General features: G+C 44.3%; 1 protein-coding gene across 1 annotated transcript in view; it reads left to right on the top strand.

Moving 5' to 3' along the window:
* Positions 1–3,195: 3,195 nt before the first annotated feature.
* The window catches only part of SLC13A1 (solute carrier family 13 member 1), a 64,393-nt gene continuing 44,672 nt past the window's right edge, over positions 3,196–22,916 (top strand). The window contains exon 1 of the mRNA XM_069764896.1: positions 3,196–3,322. Within this exon, the coding sequence (XP_069620997.1) occupies positions 3,221–3,322 (102 nt within the window). The 5' untranslated portion in view covers positions 3,196–3,220. The remainder of the gene's footprint in view (positions 3,323–22,916) is intronic.

Raw genomic sequence — 22,916 nt, 5'->3', positions numbered from 1 at the left:
GACCAAAATGTGTATTAAATCTTAGATTCCTTACCCTATCCTCATTTTAGGCTGATGCCAGTTTTACACCGCCTTGGCATTCTCTCCCGCAACTTCATCATGTAGTCACCAGGAATATCTTCTAGTGAACAGGAATGCCTCATCAAGTGATCATTTGTGGATTTACCAGCCTTCAGAAAGTGTTTGCAACAATCAGGTGTGATTTGCAGAGGTATGGTTGGTATACACTTCTGTACAGTGCAACTCCTATTCCACAATTGTTCTAAGTCAGAATATGACAAAAAAAATTAACTAAGGAAAGATAAACAACAGTCCATCATTACTTTAAGACATGAAGGTCAGTCAATCCAAAAAAATCGTTAGAACCTTGAAGGTATCCTCAACTGCAGTCATGAAAAGATCATGAAAGTTGATATCTAAAGTACTGCCCCAGGAAATGAAGACCAAAAATTACCTCTGGCCCAGAGGATAAATTCATCAGCTTTACCAGACTTCGAAACTGTAAATTTACAGCGCTTCAAATAGCAACCCACATAGATGATACGCAGATATGAAGTAGCAAACACATCTCAACATCCAAAAAGTGTCCAAATGAAAATGCAAGAATCAAGCCTTTATGGTTGAATATACAAAGAAGTCACTACTGAGGATCCTAAATAATAACAAGAGACTTGTTTGGGTCAAGAAATACAAGGACTTGACATTAGATCAGTGAAGATCTGTGTTGTAGTCTGATGAGTCAAAATTTGGGATTTTTCGTACCAACCATCATAACCATCATGTTAGATGCAGCAAAGGTGAGCAGATGAATTCTACATGTGTAGTCCAAACTGTGAAACATGGCAGGGAGGTGTGTTTTACAGGTGGCACTAAAGGTGGTTATTTTCCAGATAAAGGCACATTTACCCAGCATTCTGCAATGCCATACCATCCCATTTGTACTTGGTGGGACCATCATTTGTGTTACAACATAATGACCAAAAACACATCTCCAGGCTATGTAAAGGCTATGTGACCAATAAGGAGAGGGATAGAGTGCAGCGTCAGCTGACTTGGTATACACAGTTATCCAACCTCAGCCAAATTGAGACGCTCTGGGATAAGTTGGACCACAAAATGAAGACAGTCAGCCCAGTATTCAGCAGCTTGGGGAATATATTTAAGACTGTTTAAAGCCATTCCAGTGATTACCTCATATACATGTTATAGAAAGCCAAGGCTACGTAAAGCTGCAATCCAGTAAAGGAGGGTACTTTGAGGAATCTAAGCATTAATACATATTCTGGTTTTCTGTCACAATCTGTATCTTTGTGGTTTTGCTGGCCTCAGTCTAAATCAACAATGTGCACATTCCAAAAAGAAAAAGGAAAATCTTTGCATATAAAGTTATACAATCTCATAGAAATACTGTGTATTTTGTTTTTTTTATTTTATAAATGCTTGCCAACTGTTAGCGAAGGGAAAAATCCACTTATACTCTTTGAGGTTTATTTATTTTGCAAATAGCAAACTATAAGGGCAGACTTTTAATCTCAAATTTAAAACAGTGAGGGAGATAACTAAAATGAGCAAGAATTTTGGCACACATGCTATATACAACACTTATTAACAGATTTAGACAGTTTCTTACCCCTCACTAGACTTTTAGACAATATCTAGAAAAGTGTGACTGAGAACATTTGCAAAATGTTTTAATGATGTCTGACAGTATTTGGCTTGTAAATTGGTTTGACAGTAAACCAGCCAAGAGGTTCGGTCACAGACTAGACAGTTAAAAGATGCACCAAAATTTAGGATCCACATGAGCCCCCATAATAAATCTGCCATATTTTAAACTGCTTAACTGATACATAGTTATTAAGGTTGAAGGAAGACTATATGTCCATCTAGTTCAACCTATAGCCTAACCTAACATGCTCTAAAATGTTGATCCAGAGGAAGGCAAAAAAAAACCATGTGGCAAAGAGTAAGCTGCACCTTGGGGAAAAAAATTCCTTCCCGACTCCACATACGGCAATCAGACTAGTTCCCTGGATCAACGCCCTATCAAGGAATCTAGTGTATATACCCTGTAACATTATACTTTTCCAGAAAGGTATCCAGTCCCCTCTTAAATTTAAGTAATGAATCACTCATTACAACATCATACGGCAGAGAGTTCCATAGTCTCACTGCTCTTACAGTAAAGAATCCACGTCTGTTATTATGCTTAAACCTTTTTTCCTCCAAACGCAGAGGATGCCCCCTCTGCTTAACTGTTACCCAGGATTAGCATGAGTCTATCCCAAAGGGTCAGAAATTAAACATCTTGAAAGCTATTGAGTTCACTTCACATGTATTGTTATATGACTGCCATGGATTTTGCTGCCGAAATACCTGGAAAATCACAACTCCATCACCTCAAAATATTATGGGGTCAACAAAAGGAGTCATCCGACCTTGTATATTTAGAATTAGCATTAAGCATGTGATGGAAAGCCATGTCCTCTTCAGTCAACTGCGTAGCAGCGGTGCTTGAGGTCAGATCCCTACCGGTGTTTCATCGATGATGTATCTTAAGGACAGTATTAGCCCTGAAAACCTCTTTTAGGCTAGGTGTCCATGATCAAGAATAATAGCATTTTGGAAAATGCTGCGCTCTACATTGCAAGCACAGTGGGTCAGATTTATAGAAATCCCATGCCCACTATGCTTCTATCTGCCGCTGCCGAAACTCACCGGCAGTGCGGGTTTACGAGCCACAGCATGTGAAATTCTGTAGCAGAGACGCCACATATTTTCAGCAATAGAATGTCATTACAGGCAGTAATTCAGCAAGTAGCTAAACACAAGTGTGGTAATTGGATTTCAGCTAAGATACGCTGCATCCAAAACGCTCCAATTCCTGATCGTGGCCATGTAGCCTTACTGATGTTTCCCTTTTATGTTTCTCTTTTTTTCAATAGGATTATAACACCATTCAGATCTTCTAAATGATTTCCTTACTGCAATATTTGATTAACAAGAAAGTCTATATCCATTATTAGGAAATATTTTTCACTTGATCAATACTGAAATTCCTGTAGTAAAACAATAAAACTTTATTGGTTACTGTGTCTGAGAAATGCCTGTGTGAGTGGTTAAAGGTGATTCTGTAGAGAAACATTAATCAAGCTCCATTATTTAAGGGTCATCTAAGCCTTTTTTGTTCATAGGTAAGCTGAACCAGCACGCGAGAACCATGCGTCTTTTTCTCAATTACATATGGATGTACCGCAGGCTTTTAGTGATTGTGTTAACTCCGCTACTTCTTTTACCTGTACCGCTCATCATACAAACAAAAGTAAGTATTTTTCTATTTCATCATTTCTGCTTTTTTCCTTTATTCATTCATTTATGGTAGATACATAGTGGTTCTTCAAAAGTCAGATATAAGACATATTATTTCACTTTTTACAAAGGAAACCTTATATCAGAGGAGTGTACACTTTGCCTGTAGGGTCTAGGTACTTAGATTTCAGCAAAGATCAATGAGACAGTATTTGAAAGAATCACATAACTAGCAACTTCCCAAAGTAATGTAAAGTCAGATTTTAAATGACTGAGCGCAACATTACCTGAAGATCCGTCAGTGACATCGGTGCTTGTGGGGTTGGAATACAAGCAAGAGGAAAGTATCTAAGTGTTCCTGGAGTGTAACCCTACTTTCACAAGGAAACTTATTGGCCACTAATTTGAATTGGTAAGCAAAAACCTGGAGCAGGTACAGGAAAAATGAACATACATTTTCCCACTTTATTCTATTAACGTTCCGCTAGGACCACTACTGGAACAATAGATGTAGAATTGCTGCTACTTATGTGTTTCCATCACATTTTTCTAAAACAGCTCTGAAGATGGACGTCCACTTTAGGTTTTGTCTATACTTCTTACTTTAGAATTCAAACAACAAAGGGTTTGTGCACACAGGAATGTATGAAATATATGCATCTAGGGGACAATATCTCTATATGGTATAAAATGGCACAATGCTTCTCAATATTATTCTACTGGACCCATACAACCAGTATAGGATGGTGCATGGGCTTCACCTTAGGTTGTCAAAATACTAATTTAAAAAACAAACAAACTAAGGTTATCCCATAATCTATTTTTAACGAGTCAGTTTTATTGCTAAGGCCGAGGTCACACAGCGTATTTTCTTCCTGTCTGAGTTTGAGCACAGTGTCAGCTTAGTGTGATCCAATTGTCTGAGAGAATGGCAGCACAGGTGTGGAAAAGATGGAGAAATTAATTTCTCCATCTTCTCCATTGTGCACGTATATTGGACTGCACTCAGTTGACATAAAAGTGCAGTCTGATGTTTCACATGCACCCACAGACTTCAATGGATGAGTGTGATCTGATTCTTAGAAGCACTCGCAGCATTTTGCGATTGTTCTCTCATGCTGAATCAGTATGAGAAAATAATCGCAGATCTGCACTACCCCAGAGTAAAACACTGAGCCAAGTGCTATCCGATCAAACATCTCACAGCACTCGGCTGTGCTATACGCTAGTGTGAGTGAGCTCTTACAGTAAGATTGGGGAAGCCAGAGGTAGGTCTTTGCCACTTGTGAGACATAAATTATGTTGAATATGCCGGGCTGTGCTATGCCATGCCTGCTTCCATTCGGATATGCCCACTTTCCAATAGATTGGCATGGGTGGCATGAAAAAACCCTGAAAGTTGCGCAAAAATTTGATTTAATGCAGTTTAGTACAATTTTCTGGAGTTACAGGCTTAATAAATCAGCTCCTAGGGTCCCAAGGGCACTCTGGCATTTTGATGCTGATTAACATGTATTTTGCTAAAAGAAATTATGATGATTCCATTAATTTAATGGCTTTCAAATTAACCTGGAGATCAGCCCCTTGTACAAATGTTCCAAAGGTGGCATATGTAAAATAAGAAACTGAAGAATGAACTAGGAAAACATCTAGAAAACTTTTTGTAAATGGTCAAAGGTTGATCTCAGTAAGATCTTGAAAACTCAAAGAGCAATACAAAATGGTAAACTGTAATATCAGTTACTAAGTAACCAAGGTAACATTTATTAATATAGTATGTGTCATAATAAAAATAATAATAATAATAATAATAATAATAGTTATTTACAACGGGCCAAGATATTCATTTACAAGGTAAATACTGTATTTACTCAGTAAGCAAGGACATATTTATTAATATAGAAAATGTCATGATATTAATCATTATCTTTATTTATACAGTGCCAATATATTAATTTCCAAGCACATATTAGAGGATATATGTACAAACAATATCAGCCATTACACAGAAATATATATAAAAAAGTCAACAATAGGGGTGAGGGCACTGCTCACAACAGCTTACTATCAAAGCGGAAATAGTAATAAAAGAAAAGGATTTTTTAACAGCTGTCCAGATCTTTTAAAGGGAACCTGTCACCCCCCCAGGCGTTAGAAACTAAAAGAGCCACCTTGTGCAGCAGTAATGCTGCATTCTGACAAGGTGGCTCTTTTAGTTATTGGTGCTGTAAATGCAGAAATAATCCGTTTTGTAATTTGTCCGAAATACCTTTCTTCAGTTCTGGAGGCAGGTCTTTCCCCCCTGCTGCAGACGCCTCACAGCCGTCACTCAAGTCTTCTTGTCGCCGGGCGCTGCCTCCTCAGCGCTGTTTGTTTTGAAATCTGCCGGCGCCTGCGCTCTTTTGTCTTGACTGGGGCAGGCGCAGTGAGCGCTGCCCGTCTGTCCTCATATGCAGTCTTGTTGACTGCGCCTGTGTGGCCACCCAACTTGTGAATCCCAGCCCCGCACTGTGCATAATGCATAACACACTGCGGGGCTGGGATTCCTGGGCATGCGCACTGCATGTCTAAGCCACTCACCCAGGTCGCAGTGCGCATGCCCAGGAATCCCAGCCCCGCAGTGTGCATAAATCATAAGACACTGAGGGGCTGGGATTCACAGGCAGGGCGTCCGCACAGGCGCAGTCAGCGAGACTGCATATGAGGACAGACGGGCAGCACTCACTGCGCTTGCCCCAGGCAAGACAAAAGAGCGCAGGCGCCGGCAGATTTCAAAGCAAACAGCGCTGAGGAGGCGGTGCCCGGCGACAAGAAGACTTGAGTGACGGCTGTGAGGCGTCTGCAGCAGGGGGGAAAGACCCGCCTCCAGGACTGAAGAAAGGTATTTCGGACAAATTACACAACGGATTATTTCTGCATTTACAGCACCAATAACTAAAAGAGCCACCTTGTCAGAATGCAGCATTACTGCTGCACAAGGTGGCTCTTTTAGTTTCAAACGCCTGGGGGAACGAAAGGTTCCCTTTAATAAAAAAATTGGTATTACATATAAAGCTGTAAGAGACCAACACCAACTAGTTTGTGTCTGTACAGATATGAAATGTATATGAGGGCATTTAGGCTATGTGCACACGTTGCGGATTAGGCTTAGGAATTTCTGGTGCAGATTCTGCCTCTCCTGGCAGAAAACGCAACTGCGGATTTGTCGCGCTTTTTGTGCGGTTCCGCAGCATTTTTTGTGCGTTTTGGCTGCGGTTTTCTTGCGGATTTGCTGCGGTTTTTACCCCTGCGGTTTTCTATAATGGAATGGGTACAAAAACGCTGCAGATTCACAAAAAAAGAAGTGACATGCTACTTCTTTTAAACCGCAGCATTTCTGCAGTGGATTTCCGCAAAGTGTGCACAGCATTTTTTTTCTCATTGATTTACATTATACTGTAAATCAATTGCGAATCTGCAGCGTTTCTGCGCCTCAAAAAACGCTGCGGATCCGCAGAGAATCCACAACGTGTGCACATACCCTTAGTGTATGATAGACTGTTGATTAAAGGGATCGGGGACTAATGAAAAAAGGATTAGGGAGGATAAATGTAGGAGAGCTCGATTAAATGATGTGCTGGGAATGTTCAGAAATAACCTGATTGTCTGGGGTAGTGCACTAAAGAGAACTGCTGCAGCTTGAGAATACTCCGGAAGATGAAAGTGGGAAGTTCGAATTATAGAGTAATTTATCTTACAACAAGTCAAGAGAGTTGGAATTAGGAAATACTGACTCAAGAGTAGACGAGGGCAACATGAAGGCTGAGGTTATGGAGGATGTTAGTTTTAGGCTGGGGTCACACGTGCGTATTTAAAAAAAAAAAAACAGTCCGATTTTCATCCAGAAAAGAGGGATGTTTTTTTCTCATTTGTGTGTTGTCCGTGTGCTATAGGTGTGCAATCCATTTTTTGTACTCAGTAGTTATTAATCATTTACAGGACCATTTGCAGTTTCCTATGTTACAGAATTGCAATGTATCTGTAAAAATCAGATGCAACTTCAATGGCATCTGATTTTTTTCTTGCACCCATCCGATTTTGGAGTGAAATTGCAGCAGAAACGAAAGCGTGTCTGTTGCCGGGGCGAGGAGTGTGGGTGCAATGGAGGCCACTGTAACACAGCGCAGCAGGGGAGGTGGTGTCAGAGGGTGAGGAAGGTGTTTCTGTGAGGCTGAGGAAGGCAAGCTTGTGAGAGAGAAAGATGTCATGAATCACATGAAGCTTATTGCAGATGGAGCCGGCATTCCAGAGTGTTCCAGAGAGAGGGAGCAGGGGGGTGGGCATCAAGGGCACGTGTTTTACGTTGGAGAGATTGCGGTAGTTCTTATTAGATAGGGAACGGTAGGAGGGGGTATTAATGGGAAGTATTAGCTGTGGGGGTCCAGGATTGGCAGATATGTCGCCAGCAGTGAGGAGAAGCAGAGAAAGGGAGAACAGGTGCAAGAAAGAAAGTGACCTGCTTGTTTTATGTTTTACTTGGAGAGATCTAAGGTGGAGGAGAAGGTTACAAAGGAGGTCAGGTGGGGAGGAAAAAGGGAAAGGGAGATGATTATTTGGTTAGAGGGTGCTGGGGTTTGGGGATAGCAAAGGAGAGTGAGCATTAGTGGAGCAAACACTTGTAGGGGATGGGTAACCAGTGCAATGACTGGCAAAGAGGGGAGGCATCGGTGTAGTGGCTGGACAGAAATATGAGCCTGGCCGATACATTCAGGATATAGTTTGGAGAGTGGAAAGTTTAGTGATTACTAAGAAGACAGACTAATAGTGATTTGTAATAATCAAGATGTGAATAAATCAGAGCAACAATGAGAACTTTGCCAATTCTATAGTAAAAATGGAATTCTGGAGATGTTTTTGAGGAGCATATGAGTGATTAGATGACTGAAGTTAAGATCTGAGTCAAACATAACCCCAAGCCAGTCAGCTCACATGATTCATATTCAGCAAATCCAGCACAGACCTATCTCTTCAATTGCTTAATCAGTCTCACATTTAGTCCAAAATGTAAATAATTAAGAATCAGTGCCGATGTGAGTCAGTCATTACAATATTTTGTTGATTCCGCGTCTTACATATTTTTGCTACATGTGTATTGTGAATTCTCAAAACTTTAATAATATTCTGAATATCAATGAAGCAAATATTATATTACAGCAGCTTACATTCTGACTAGGTATCTGACAGCCTTATATGTATTGCTGACATTTGCTTTAATGAACTTTCTGTAATTTTCCATCCCAAACCACTGAATATCAGACCTAAATATAATGTGTTAAAAGTTGATTTTTCTCAGCGTACAAGGTCGGGATTTATCATTGCTTTATCGTTGCCTGGTGACAAGACGTAACGCTCAGCTATGGCCAACTCACAGCTTCCATCAGTGTCAGATTCCCTCACAGCATCTCACAGGAAACTACTTAACATGAAAGTTTTATTGTAGCCTTTTTTAATGTCCAGAATGCCTAAACCAGATTAGTGACCTTATGAAAATGTTAATCTCTTAATCTTAATAAACTACGGTAGTTGTTTAATTTCAGTAGGTGGTTGTGTAATGTTCCATTATGTATTTCCTCACAGAGCCAATTTCATTTCTGTGGAATATGAGGTGAAGATTATATCTTATTTACATTTGTAAATCCGACATGACTTATGGCTTCAAAATTATAGAAATATTTATTTCATGCTGTGAAACATCCACGCTATGCCCTTGTATTGTTCCTCTCGCACCACATGTGAATATACGTAATATAGTTCATACTGTAAGTGCATCCATACAGGTTATCTGAATTCAGGCCTTCATTTTCCAGCCCATACTGAATAGTAAAATGGGGTATGTTGCATGTGACTGAGATTAAGCTCTAGTGTCATAGGATGCAACGGTTTTATCACAAGGTGAAAATAATTTTCATTGAACTAAACTTATCGAATTATCAATATGGCGCAAAAAAATTATATCTGGTAAGCGTCACTAAGTCTGTTAGGCCAACAGACATTTGCCCCACTGTTATGCATGAACCTTATATTTTCAATTTGGTGCATTACATAGGTCATCTTAATTGTGCCCATTTTCTAGACACTTTTCTAAACTTGCCTTGCACTCCCCTTATTTAGACAATCCACTGCGTAATTTCTAAATATCTTAAAAAGCTTTAAAATACGAACATGGAGAAAGACTTGCAACTTTAGGCTCAGGTATATAACTCTAGTAGATGCAATGCTAACAGTTGCCCATGGACTGGTAGTCTGATGCTCCTGTAACACAAAAAATACCAATTATGTCTCTACCGTGACGTGGTCCAGATTTCCTGGGCCCACTAATTACTTGAACCAGCCCTACCCACCACAACTTTAGCCAAATGACCCCCAATTTCAAATGCATTCCAATTATTATAAGGTAAATTACGCTTGACAAGCTTCATTAAGAAGAATGGATGGTTTTGACATTAAAATGGGCACTCTAGGTGTTTTCCTGGCCCCCACTCACTGCCGACTATGCTGCCCCATTGACTTGCATTGGGTTTCGTGTTTCGGTCGATCCCGACTTTACGTCATAATCGGCCGATTTCACTCGACCCGACTTTTGAGATAGTCGGGTTTCGCGAAACCCGGCTCGACTCTAAAAAGGTCAAGGTCGCTCAACTCTAATCACTAGGGTTGAGCGAAACGGGTCGTTCATTTTCAAAAGTCGCCGACTTTTGGCAAAGTCGGGTTTCATGAAACCCGATCCGACCCCTGTGCGGGGTCGGCCATGCGGTACGCGACTTTCGCGCCAAAGTCGCGTTTCAATGACGCGAAAAGCGCCATTTCTCAGCCAATGAAGGTAAACGCAGAGTGTGGGCAGCGTGATGACATAGGTCCTGGTCCCCACCATCTTAGAGAAGGGCATTGCAGTGATTGGCTTGCTGTCTGCGGCGTCACAGGGGCTATAAAGGGGAGTTCCCGCCGACCGCCATGTTACTGCTGCTGATCTGAGCTTAGGGAGAGGTTGCTGCCGCTTCGTCAGAAGCAGGGATAGCGTTAGGCAGGGTCCATTAACCACCAAACCGCTTGTGCTGCAGCGATTTCCACTGCCCAACACCACCTTCGGTGTGCAGGGACAGTGGAAGCTACATTTTTTTTTTTTCCCCTCAGCGCTGTAGCTCATTGGGCTGCCCTAGAAGGCTCCCTGATAGCTGCATTGCTGTGTGTACGCCGCTGTGCAAACCAACTGCTTTTTTCAAAGCACAAATCCTCTTGTTCCTTCCTTTCTGCACAGCTATCTTTTTGGTTTGTACACACTTTTTATTTAATTTGTGCATCAGTCCACTCCTTATTGCTGCCTGCCATACCTGGCTGAGATTACTGCAGGGAGATAGTAATTGAAGGACACTCCCTGTTTTTTTTTTTTTTTTTTTGTGGGAGATTAAGATTGACATTTCTGCTAGAGTGCCATCCCTGTCTGTGTCATCTCTCACTCAGTGGGCCATAGAAAGCCTATTTATTTTTTTGCTTGATTTGGGTTATAAAATCTACCTGAAAAAATCACTACATCAATCAGTGGGAGAAAAATATTGGCCTCAGGGCTTGTGTGCCACTCTTGACTCCTGTGTGCATCATCACTCACTCAGTGGGCCATAGAAAGCCTATTTATTTTTTTGCTTGATTTTGGTTCTAAAATCTACCTGAAAAAATCACTACATCAATCAGTGGGAGAAAAATATTGGCCTCAGGGCTTGTGTGCCACTCCTGACTCCTGTGTGCATCATCACTCACTCAGTGGGCCATAGAAAACCCATTTTTTTTTTTTTTTTTGCTTTATTTGGGTTCTAAATTCTACCTGAAAAAATCAATAAATCAATCAGTGGGAGATTAATATTGGCCTTTGGGCTTGTGTGCCAGTCCTAAGCGTGCCATCTCTCTCTCTCAGATAGTGGGCCATAGAAAGCCTACTTATTTTTTTTTTTTTTATTGGGTTTATAAATTTTCCCTGGAAAAAAAAAAAAAAAGTGGGAGATTAATATTGGCCTCTGGGCTTGTGTGCCAGTCCTGAGCGTGCCATCTCTCTCACAAATAGTGGGCCATAGAAAGCCTATTTATTTATTTTTTTTGGGTTTTATAAATTCTCCCTTAAAAAAAAAGGGAGATTAATATTGGCCTTTGGGCTTGTGTGCCAGTCCTAAGCGTGCCATCTCTCTCTGTCTCTCAGATAGTGGGCCATAGAAAGCCTATTTATTATTTTTTTTATTGGGTTTATAAATTTTCCCTGGAACAAAAAAAAAAAAGTGGGAGATAAATATTGGCCTCTGGGCTTGTGTGCCACTCCTGACTCCTGTGTGCGTCATCTCTCACTCAGTGGGCCATAGAAAGCCTTTTTTTGTTTTATTTGTTTTCTAAATTCTTCCTGAAAAAATCATTTTATTCTATTTTTTTTTTTTCTAAAGTCTCCCTGAAAAAAACAACAAAAAAAAACAAATCAGTGGGAGATTAACATTGCCCTTTCTGCTTGTGTGCCAGTCTTGACTCCTGGGTGTGCCATCTCTCTCTCTCTCTCTCTCCAATTGTGGGCCATAGAAAGCCTATTATTTTTTTAGCTTGATTTGGGTTCCAAAATCTACCTGAAAAAATCACTACATCAATAAGTGGGAGATAAATATTGGCCTCTGGGCTTGTGTGCCACTCCTGACTCCTGTGTGCGTCATCTCTCACTCAGTGGGCCATAGAAAGCCTTTTTTTGTTTTATTTGTTTTCTAAATTCTCCCTGAAAAAATCATTTTATTTTATTTGGTTTCTAAATTCTTCCTGAAAAAATCATTTTATTCTATTTTTTTTTTTCCTAAAGTCTCCCTGAAAAAAAAAAAAAAAACAAATCAGTGGGAGATTAATATTGCCCTTTCTGCTTGTGTGCCAGTCTTGACTCCTGGGTGTGCCATCTCTCTCTCTCTCTCCAATTGTGGGCCATAGAAAGCCTATTATTTTTTTTAGCTTGATTTGGGTTCCAAAATCTACCTGAAAAAATCACTACATCAATCAGTGGGAGATAAATATTGGCCTCTGGGCTTGTGTGCCACTCCTGACTCCTGTGTGCGTCATCTCTCACTCAGTGGGCCATAGAAAGCCTTTTTTTGTTTTATTTGTTTTCTAAATTCTCCCTGAAAAAATCATTTTATTTTATTTGGTTTCTAAATTCTTCCTGAAAAAATCATTTTATTCTATTATTTTTTTTTCCTAAAGTCTCCCTTAAAAAAAAAAAAAATCAAATCAGTGGGAGATTAATATTTACATTTGTGCTTCAGTGACAGTCCTGCGTGTGTGGCATCTCTCTCATTTGTTGCCACCAACAACAGAGTGTGTAACATTGTGCCTGATTTTCGTTGTGGTCTCACTCACCTGTAAAGGGGTAGCTAAATCATACTGAAGTTATAGCTCACCGTGTAATTTGTGTGACAGCAACAAATACCGTTAGTTTGTTTACGTTTTTAAAACAATGAGGAAGTATGGTGGAAGAGGTCGTGGCCGGGGGCGTTCATTGTCAGCTGGTAATGAGGGTAGTGGTAGTGGTGGAGCATCAGCTGGTCGTGGGAAAAAAATATTGCACCTAAGTCTGGAGCTGTGGAGCCAGGTTCGTCGTCTGGCTACACAAGGCCTCGAACGCTCCCTTTTCTGGGAGTAGGAAAACCGCTTTTAAAGCCGGAGCAGCAAGAGCAAGTTTTGGCTTATCTTGCTGACTCAGCCTCTAGCTCTTTTGCCTCCTCTCGTGAAACTGGTAAATGTCAAAGCAGCGCGTCGTTAGTGGATGTTCACGGTCAGGGACAAGTCGCTTCCTTGTCCTCTTCAGCAAAAACAACAACAGAGAAGAATGCAGCAGGCGACACAACAGGTTACTCCATGGAGCTCTTTACACATACCGTCCCTGGCTTAGAAAGTGAAGCAGTTAACAGTCCATGCCCATTACAAGTTGAATCTGACATGGAGTGCACTGATGCACAGCCACAGCCAGACTACTATGCTGGTCCTTTGACTCAGACCACAACATTGCCCTCGCAGGGTGCTGATCAAGAATCAGACCCTGATGAGACTATGTTGCCCCATCACGAACGCTATACCACCGACCGACACGGTGACACAGACGAAGTTGCACATGAGCTACAAGAAGAGGTAATAGATGACCCAGTTCTTGACCCCGATTGGCAGCCATTGGGGGAACAGGGTGCAGGCGGCAGCAGTTCTGAAGCGGAGGAGGAGGGGCCGCAGCAGGCATCAACATCGCAACAGGTTCCATCTGCCGGGCCCGTATCTTGCCCAAGACGCGTGGCAAAGCCAAAACCTGTTGGAGGACAGCGTGGCCATCCGGTTAAAGCTCAGTCTGCAATGCCTGAAAAGGTATCCGATGCTAGAAAGAGTGCAGTCTGGCATTTTTTTAAACAACATCCAATTGATCAGCGCAAAGTCATCTGTCAAAAATGTTCAACTACCTTAAGCAGAGGACAGAATCTGAAAAGTCTCAATACAAGTTGCATGCATAGACATTTAACCACCATGCATTTGCAAGCCTGGACTAACTACCAAACGTCCCTTAAGGTTGTAGCACCCTCGGCCAATGAAGCTAGTCAGCAACGCAACATCCCTTCCGGCAGTGTAGGGCCACCATTTTCCGCACCACCTGCAGTATCTGTGCAGGTTTCTTTGCCAGGCCAAAGCAGTCAGGGTCAGGGAATCACCAGTTTCGTAGTAGGAAACACTGCATCTAGGGCACCGGTGGCAACAATACCATCTCCCACCGTCTCTCAGTCTGCCATGTCCACCGGCACCCCCGCTAGTTCCACGATCTCCAGCTCTCCAGTCCAGCTCACCCTACATGAGACTATGGTTAGAAAAAGGAAGTACTTAGCCTCACATCCGCGTACACAGGGTTTGAACGCACACATAGCTAGACTAATCTCGTTAGAGATGATGCCCTACCGGTTAGTTGAAAGCAAAGCTTTCAAAGCCCTGATGGACTACGCTGTACCACGCTACGAGCTACCCAGTCGACACTTTTTTTCCAGAAAAGCCATCCCAGCCCTCCACCAGCATGTTAAAGAGCGCATCGTCCATGCACTCAGGCAATCTGTGAGCACAAAGGTGCACCTGACAACAGATGCATGGACCAGTAGGCATGGCCAGGGACGTTACGTGTCCATCACGGCACACTGGGTAAATGTGGTGGATGCAGGGTCCACAGGGGACAGCAAGTTTGGGACAGTTCTGCCTAGCCCACGGTCTAGGAAACAATTGGCTGTAGCCGTTCGCACCCCCTCCTCCTCCTCTTCGTCCTCCTGCAGAAGCGAGAGCTCGTCCACAGACCGCAGTCGCACAACCACTCCATCCGCAGCTGCCACTGTTGCACACCAGGTCTCCCATTATGGGGCAGCTACTGGCAAACGTCAGCAGGCTGTATTGGCTATGAAGTGTTTGGGCGACAACAGACACACCGCGGAAGTTCTGTCCGAGTTCTTGCAGAAAGAAACGCAGTCGTGGCTGGGCACTGTAGATCTTGAGGCAGGCAAGGTAGTGAGTGATAACGGAAGGAATTTCATGGCTGCCATCTCCCTTTCCCAACTGAAACACATTCCTTGCCTGGCTCACACCTTAAACCTGGTGGTGCAGTGCTTCCTGAAAAGTTATCCGGGGTTATCCGACCTGCTCCTCAAAGTGCGTGGACTTTGCTCACATATCTGCCGTTCGCCCGTACACTCCAGCCGTATGCAGACCTATCAGCGTTCTTTGAACCTTCCCCAGCATCGCCTAATCATAGACGTTGCAACAAGGTGGAACTCAACACTGCACATGCCTCAGAGACTGTGTGAACAGAGGCGGGCTGTTATGTTTTTGTGGGAGGATACACATACACGGGCAGGCAGTAGGATGGCAGACATGGAGTTGTCAGGTGTGCAGTGGTCGAAGATTCAAGACATGTGTCAAGTCCTTCAGTGTTTTGAGGAATGCACACGGCTGGTTAGTGCAGACAACGCCATAATAAGCATGAGCATCCCCCTAATGCGTCTGCTGATGCAAAGTTTGACGCACATAAAGGATCAGGCGTCTGCAGCTGAGGAAGAGGAAAGCCTTGATGACAGTCAGCCATTGTCTGGCCAGGGCAGTGTACAGGACGAGGTAGCGGGCGAAGAGGAGGAGGAGGACGAGGAGGATGATGGGGATGATTATATTTTTAATGAGGAAGCTTTTCCGGGGCCACTGAAAATTGGTGGCGCGGCAAGGCCGGGTTCTGGTTTTTTGAGGGACACAAGTGACGTGGATTTGCCTGAAACTGCCCCTCAACCAAGCACAACCGCAGATTTGAGAACTGGAACTTTGGCCCACATGGCGGATTATGCCTTACGTATCCTCAAAAGGGACACACGCATAACTAAAATGATGAATGATGACGATTACTGGTTGGCCTGCCTCCTTGATCCTCGCTATAAAGGCAAATTGCAAAATATAATGCCACATGAGAACTTGGAACTAATATTAGCAACCAAACAATCAACTCTTGTTGACCGTTTGCTTCTGGCATTCCCTGCACACAGCGCCCGTGATCGTTCTCACACGAGCTGCAGGGGCCAGCAGACCAGAGGAGTTAGAGGGGCAGAAATCAGAAGTGGCGTTGGCCAGAGGGGTTTTCTGACCAGGTTGTGGAGTGATTTTGCTATGACCGCAGACAGGACAGGTACTGCAGCATCAATTCAAAGTGCCGGGAGACAACATTTGTCCAGTATGGTTACAAACTATTTTTCATCCCTTATCGATGTTCTCCCTCAACCGTCATTCCCATTTGATTACTGGGCATCAAAATTAGACACCTGGACAGAATTGGCAGAATATGCATTGCAGGAGCTTGCTTGCCCGGCAGCTAGTGTCCTATCAGAAAGAGTATTCAGTGCTGCAGGTTCAATACTAACAGAAAAAAGGACTCGTCTGGCTACCCAAAATGTAGATGATCTAACCTTCATTAAAATGAACCACAACTGGATTTCGAAATCTTTTGCCCCACCTTGCCCGGCTGACACCTAGCTTTCCTATGAAAAGGTCTTGCCTGTGGACTATTCTGAATGCCTTTTCCAATCTCGTAATTTTCTGCACCTGATTGTCCAGCATACGACATGTTTACACCTCACTAAATGGCCAAACTCCCCACACGGGGCCGTGGTATCGACACTTGGCGACAGCACCCGTGAGAGTGCAGTTTGTCTGAAGAGGTGGGTGAGCCCGCTTTTGGTCGACGGCACTGCCACTGGGTCCCTCCTAGTACAATAAAGTGTCTCTGGCGGTGGTGGTGCGCACCCAACGTCAGACACACCGTTGTAATATGAGGGGCCCTGGGCCTGTACCGCCGGCCACAAGACAGTTTCCCCCCACCCCAGCTCAAACAGTGCTCTACCACTTGCAAAATTATCTCACAGCTCCACCAATGTTTAGTCTATGCGCTGACATCCTTCAATGCCTGCCACTGACAATACCATTGTATTGACATTTTTGTTATGTTAGGCCTTCGATGCCTGTCTGTGGTCACTCCTTCCACTAGGCCTCCACTGACCACACCACTGCTGCCCGTGTACCCCTGTAACCAATTTAAAATTGCCTACAGCCATGTGTTATTATTTTAGGCCTTCGATGCCTGTCTGCGGTGACTCCTTCCACTAGGCCTCCACTGACCACACCACTGCTGCCCGTGTACCCCTGGAACCAATTTAAAATTGCCTACAGCCATGTGTTATTATTTTAGGCCTTCGATGCCTGTCTGCGGTCACTCCTTCCACTAGGCCTCCACTGACCACACCACTGCTGCCCGTGTACCCCTGGAACCAATTTAAAATTGCCTACAGCCATGTGTTATTATTTTAGGCCTTCGATGCCTGTCTGCGGTCACTCCTTCCACTAGGCCTCCACTGACCACACCACTGCTGCCCGTGTACCCCTGGAACCAATTTAAAATTGCCTACAGCCATGTGTTATTATTTTAGGCCTTCGATGCCTGTCTGCGGTCACTCCTTCCATTAGGCCTCCACTGACCACACCACTGCTGCCCGTGTACCCCTGGAAACAATTTAAAATTGCCTACAGCCATGTGTTATTATTTTAGGCCTTCGATGCCTGTCTGCGGTCACTCCTTCCACTAGGCCTCCACTGACCACACCACTGCTGCCCGTGTACCCCTGGAACCAATTTAAAATTGCCTACAGCCATGTGTTATTATTTTAGGCCTTCGATGCCTGTCTGCGGTCACTCCTTCCACTAGGCCTCCACTGACCACACCACTGCTGCCCGTGTACCCCTGGAACCAACATCAGAAAATATAAAAATAAGTATTTTGCTTATAAAAAAGAAAATACTGGAGAGATATCAAATGCAGACATTTTAACATTAAAAACAAACACATTCAACAAAAATCTGGTACAGTACTAAAAATGGCCACCAGCTACAATAACTTTCTCCTGCAAGTAGTTAACTGAAAGGTTTTTTCAATTTTAAACACAGATATGGCATCCACCGAGTGTTGTCCTGTCGCGTCTTCTTTATATTATTGCCAAGAAGATGCAAAACAATGAAAATAATAAAATCATTATTTACCAAAAAAATAGAGTAAGTCAAAACCACATTGCAAATAAACATTCATTACAAATAAAGAAGCAGGGCGCGTCCGAGGGTGAGTATATACCTAATAAGAATATAATCACCCTCGGACGCGCCCTGCTTCTTTCCGACAGCCTTCCTTCCTAAGAATCAGCCCTTCCGTGGTGTAGAGAGAGGGTTTGTTACACTCCAAGGTGTTCCCCAGGTTGCCTTTCCTGAGCTTCGATCTTCCGGCTCTCGTTTAGTAGTTGTTGGAAACTACGCTGCATTGGGCCTACAAATTGGGTATGGGGTGTAGAGAGATGGTGTGTTCCACTCCAAGGTGTTCCCCAGGTTGCCTTTCCTGAGCTTCGATCTTCCGGCTCTCGTTTAGTAGTTGTTGGAAACTACGCTGCATTAGGCCTACAAATTGGGTATGGGGTGTAGAGAGATGGTGTGTTCCACTGTAGAGAGATGGTGTGTTCCACTCCAAGGTGTTCCCCAGGTTTCCTCGCCAATGCTTCGATCATCATGCTCTCGTTTAGTAGTTGTTGGAAACTACACTGCATTAGGCCTACAAATTGGGTATGGGGTGTAGAGAGATGGTGTGTTCCACTCCAAGGTGTTCCCCAGGTTTCCTCTCCATTGCTTCGATCTTCATGCTCTCGTTTAGTAGTTGTTGGAAACTACGCTGCATTAGGCCTACAAATTGGGTATGGGGTGTAGAGAGATGGTGTGTTACACTCCAAGGTGTTCCCCAGGTTTCCTCTCCATTGCTTCGATCTTCCGGCTCTCGTTTAGTAGTTGTTGGAAACTACGCTGCATTAGGCCTACAAATTGGGTATGGGGTGTAGAGAGATGGTGTGTTCCACTCCAAGGTGTTCCCCAGGTTTCCTCTCCATTGCTTCGATCTTCCGGCTCTCGTTTAGTAGTTGTTGGAAACTACGCTGCATTAGGCCTACAAATTGGGTATGGGGTGTAGAGAGATGGTGTGTTCCACTCCAAGGTGTTCCCCAGGTTTCCTCTCCATTGCTTCGATCTTCCAGCTCTCGTTTAGTAGTTGTTGGAAACTACGCTGCATTAGGCCTACAAATTGGGTATGGGGTGTAGAGAGATTGTGTGTTCCACTGTAGAGAGATGGTGTGTTCCACTCCAAGGTGTTCCCCAGGTTGCCTTTCCTGAGCTTCGATCTTCCGGCTCTCGTTTAGTAGTTGTTGGAAACTACGCTGCATTAGGCCTACAAATTGGGTATGGGGTGTAGAGAGATGGTGTGTTCCACTCCAAGGTGTTCCCCAGGTTTCCTCTCCATTGCTTCGATCTTCATGCTCTCGTTTAGTAGTTGTTGGAAACTACGCTGCATTAGGCCTACAAATTGGGTATGGGGTGTAGAGAGATGGTGTGTTACACTCCAAGGTGTTCCCCAGGTTTCCTCTCCATTGCTTCGATCTTCCGGCTCTCGTTTAGTAGTTGTTGGAAACTACGCTGCATTAGGCCTACAAATTGGGTATGGGGTGTAGAGAGATGGTGTGTTACACTCCAAGGTGTTCCCCAGGTTTCCTCTCCATTGCTTCGATCTTCCGGCTATCGTTTAGTAGTTGTTGGAAACTACGCTGCATTAGGCCTACAAATTGGGTATGGGGTGTAGAGAGATGGTGTGTTCCACTCCAAGGTGTTCCCCAGGTTGCCTTTCCTGAGCTTCGATCTTCCGGCTCTCGTTTAGTAGTTGTTGGAAACTACGCTGCATTAGGCCTACAAATTGGGTATGGGGTGTAGAGAGATGGTGTGTTCCACTGTAGAGAGATGGTGTGTTCCGCTCCAAGGTGTTCCCCAGGTTTCCTCGCCAATGCTTCGATCATCATGCTCTCGTTTAGTAGTTGTTGGAAACTACGCTGCATTAGGCCTACAAATTTGGTATGGGGTGTAGAGAGATGGTGTGTTCCACTCCAAGGTGTTCCCCAGGTTTCCTCTCCATTGCTTCGATCTTCATGCTCTCGTTTAGTAGTTGTTGGAAACTACGCTGCATTAGGCCTACAAATTGGGTATGGGGTGTAGAGAGATGGTGTGTTACACTCCAAGGTGTTCCCCAGGTTTCCTCTCCATTGCTTCGATCTTCCGGCTCTCGTTTAGTAGTTGTTGGAAACTACGCTGCATTAGGCCTACAAATTGGGTATGGGGTGTAGAGAGATGGTGTGTTACACTCCAAAGTGTTCCCCAGGTTTCCTCTCCATTGCTTCGATCTTCATGCTCTCGTTTAGTAGTTGTTGGAAACTACGCTGCATTAGGCCTACAAATTGGGTATGGGGTGTAGAGAGATGGTGTGTTACACTCCAAGGTGTTCCCCAGGTTTCCTCTCCATTGCTTCGATCTTCCGGCTCTCGTTTAGTAGTTGTTGGAAACTACGCTGCATTAGGCCTACAAATTGGGTATGGGGTGTAGAGAGATGGTGTGTTACACTCCAAGGTGTTCCCCAGGTTTCCTCTCCATTGCTTCGATCTTCATGCTCTCGTTTAGTAGTTGTTGGAATCTACGCTGCATTAGGCCTACAAATTGGGTATGGGGTGTAGAGAGATGGTGTGTTACACTCCAAGGTGTTCCCCAGGTTTCCTCTCCATTGCTTCGATCTTCCGGCTCTCGTTTAGTAGTTGTTGGAAACTACGCTGCATTGGGCCTACAAATTGGGTATGGGGTGTAGAGAGATGGTGTGTTCCACTCCAAGGTGTTCTCCAGGTTGCCTTTCCTGAGCTTCGATCTTCCGGCTCTCGTTTAGTAGTTGTTGGAAACTACACTGCATTAGGCCTACAAATTGGGTATGGGGTGTAGAGAGATGGTGTGTTCCACTGTAGAGAGATGGTGTGTTCCACTCCAAGGTGTTCCCCAGGTTTCCTCGCCAATGCTTCGATCATCATGCTCTCGTTTAGTAGTTGTTGGAAACTACGCTGCATTAGGCCTACAAATTGGGTATGGGGTGTAGAGAGATGGTGTGTTACACTCCAAGGTGTTCCCCAGGTTTCCTCTCCATTGCTTCGATCTTCCGGCTCGCGTTTAGTAGTTGTTGGAAACTACGCTGCATTAGGCCTACAAATTGGGTATGGGGTGTAGAGAGATGGTGTGTTACACTCCAAAGTGTTCCCCAGGTTTCCTCTCCATTGCTTCGATCTTCCGGCTCTCGTTTAGTAGTTGTTGGAAACTACGCTGCATTAGGCCTACAAATTGGGTATGGGGTGTAGAGAGATGGTGTGTTACACTACAAGGTGTTCCCCAGGTTTCCTCTCCATTGCTTCGATCTTCCGGCTCTCGTTTAGTAGTTGTTGGAAACTACGCTGCATTGGGCCTACAAATTGGGTATGGGGTGTAGAGAGATGGTGTGTTCCACTCCAAGGTGTTCTCCAGGTTGCCTTTCCTGAGCTTCGATCTTCCGGCTCTCGTTTAGTAGTTGTTGGAAACTACGCTGCATTAGGCCTACAAATTGGGTATGGGGTGTAGAGAGATGGTGTGTTCCACTGTAGAGAGATGGTGTGTTCCACTCCAAGGTGTTCCCCAGGTTTCCTCGCCAATGCTTCGATCATCATGCTCTCGTTTAGTAGTTGTTGGAAACTACGCTGCATTAGGCCTACAAATTGGGTATGGGGTGTAGAGAGATGGTGTGTTCCACTCCAAGGTGTTCCCCAGATTTCCTCGCCAATGCTTCGATCATCATGCTCTCGTTTAATAGTTGTTGGAAACTACGCTGCATTAGACCTACAAATTGGGTATGGGGTGTAGAGAGATGGTGTGTTCCACTCCAAGGTGTTCTCCAGGTTGCCTTTCCTGAACTTCTATCTTCAGGCTCTCATTAAATTGTGGTTAAACGGAACAACTGCATTTGGCGTACTAGTTGGTTTGGGGCCTACTATCGGTGTCTGCCGCTCCTTGCTGTTCTCCTGGTTTCCTGTCCTGAAATTCCGTTTTCAGGCGCTCGTTAAGTAGTTGTTAATGTTAGACTGCATTTGGCCTACTAGTTGGGTTGGGGCCTACTATCGGTGTCTGCCACTCCTTGCTGTTCTCCTCCACTGAACAAAGCTGTGCCGCCTGTTTACTACTGTTGCCAATTTTGAACTGCATTTCGACTACTTACTGATTTGGGCCTACTCTCTGTGTCAGCCTCTCATTCCAGTTGTCCTCCACTGCAATGCCCCCTGATTAGTCCTGTGTTACCAATTTTGAACTGCATTTAGCCCACTTTATTCTTTGGGCCTATATATGTTTCCTCCTCATCCTGCCCATTGCCCAGCCAGTGATAGATGAGTCTGCTGGTACATTGACCCATAACGCAACATTTCCCGTGCACGCTACACTGCAAGATTGTGACCCTGCTGAAAGTCAGGTCCCCCTTCCCGCATACCATACCACCTTACACGGGGACAAACAGGAAGGTGCAGATGAAAGTGCAGGTTCCTTCATCAGGTGGGGGGAGGAATACTAGTTGGCGACGTCACTGGCACAGAGCCTCTCATGGTATGCAAAAGTGTTGCTGCCGGTGGGAGGCGCCCCCGCCGTGCAAACACACCGCTGTACTTTGAGGGGCCCTGTGCCAGTGCCAATGCCAACGAGTGGGCCCCCCCTGCTTGCTCAGGTTCACAGCACTTGCAAAGTTGAAATACTTACCTCTCCCTGCTCCACTGCCGTGACGTGGTCCAGATTTCCTGGGCCCACTAATTACTTGAACCAGCCCTACCCACCACAACTTTAGCCAAATGACCCCCAATTTCAAATGCATTCCAATTATTATAAGGTAAATTACGCTTGACAAGCTTCATTAAGAAGAATGGATGGTTTTGACATTAAAATGGGCACTCTAGGTGTTTTCCTGGCCCCCACTCACTGCCGACTATGCTGCCCCATTGACTTGCATTGGGTTTCGTGTTTCGGTCGATCCCGACTTTACGTCATAATCGGCCGATTTCACTCGACCCGACTTTTGAGATAGTCGGGTTTCGCGAAACCCGGCTCGACTCTAA

The sequence above is a fragment of the Ranitomeya imitator genome, chromosome 4, assembly GCF_032444005.1.
Source record: "Ranitomeya imitator isolate aRanImi1 chromosome 4, aRanImi1.pri, whole genome shotgun sequence".
NCBI lineage: Eukaryota > Metazoa > Chordata > Amphibia > Anura > Dendrobatidae > Ranitomeya > Ranitomeya imitator.
The sequence above is the reverse complement of the archived record's forward strand: the minus strand, read 5'-3'. Positions and strand labels throughout refer to the sequence as shown.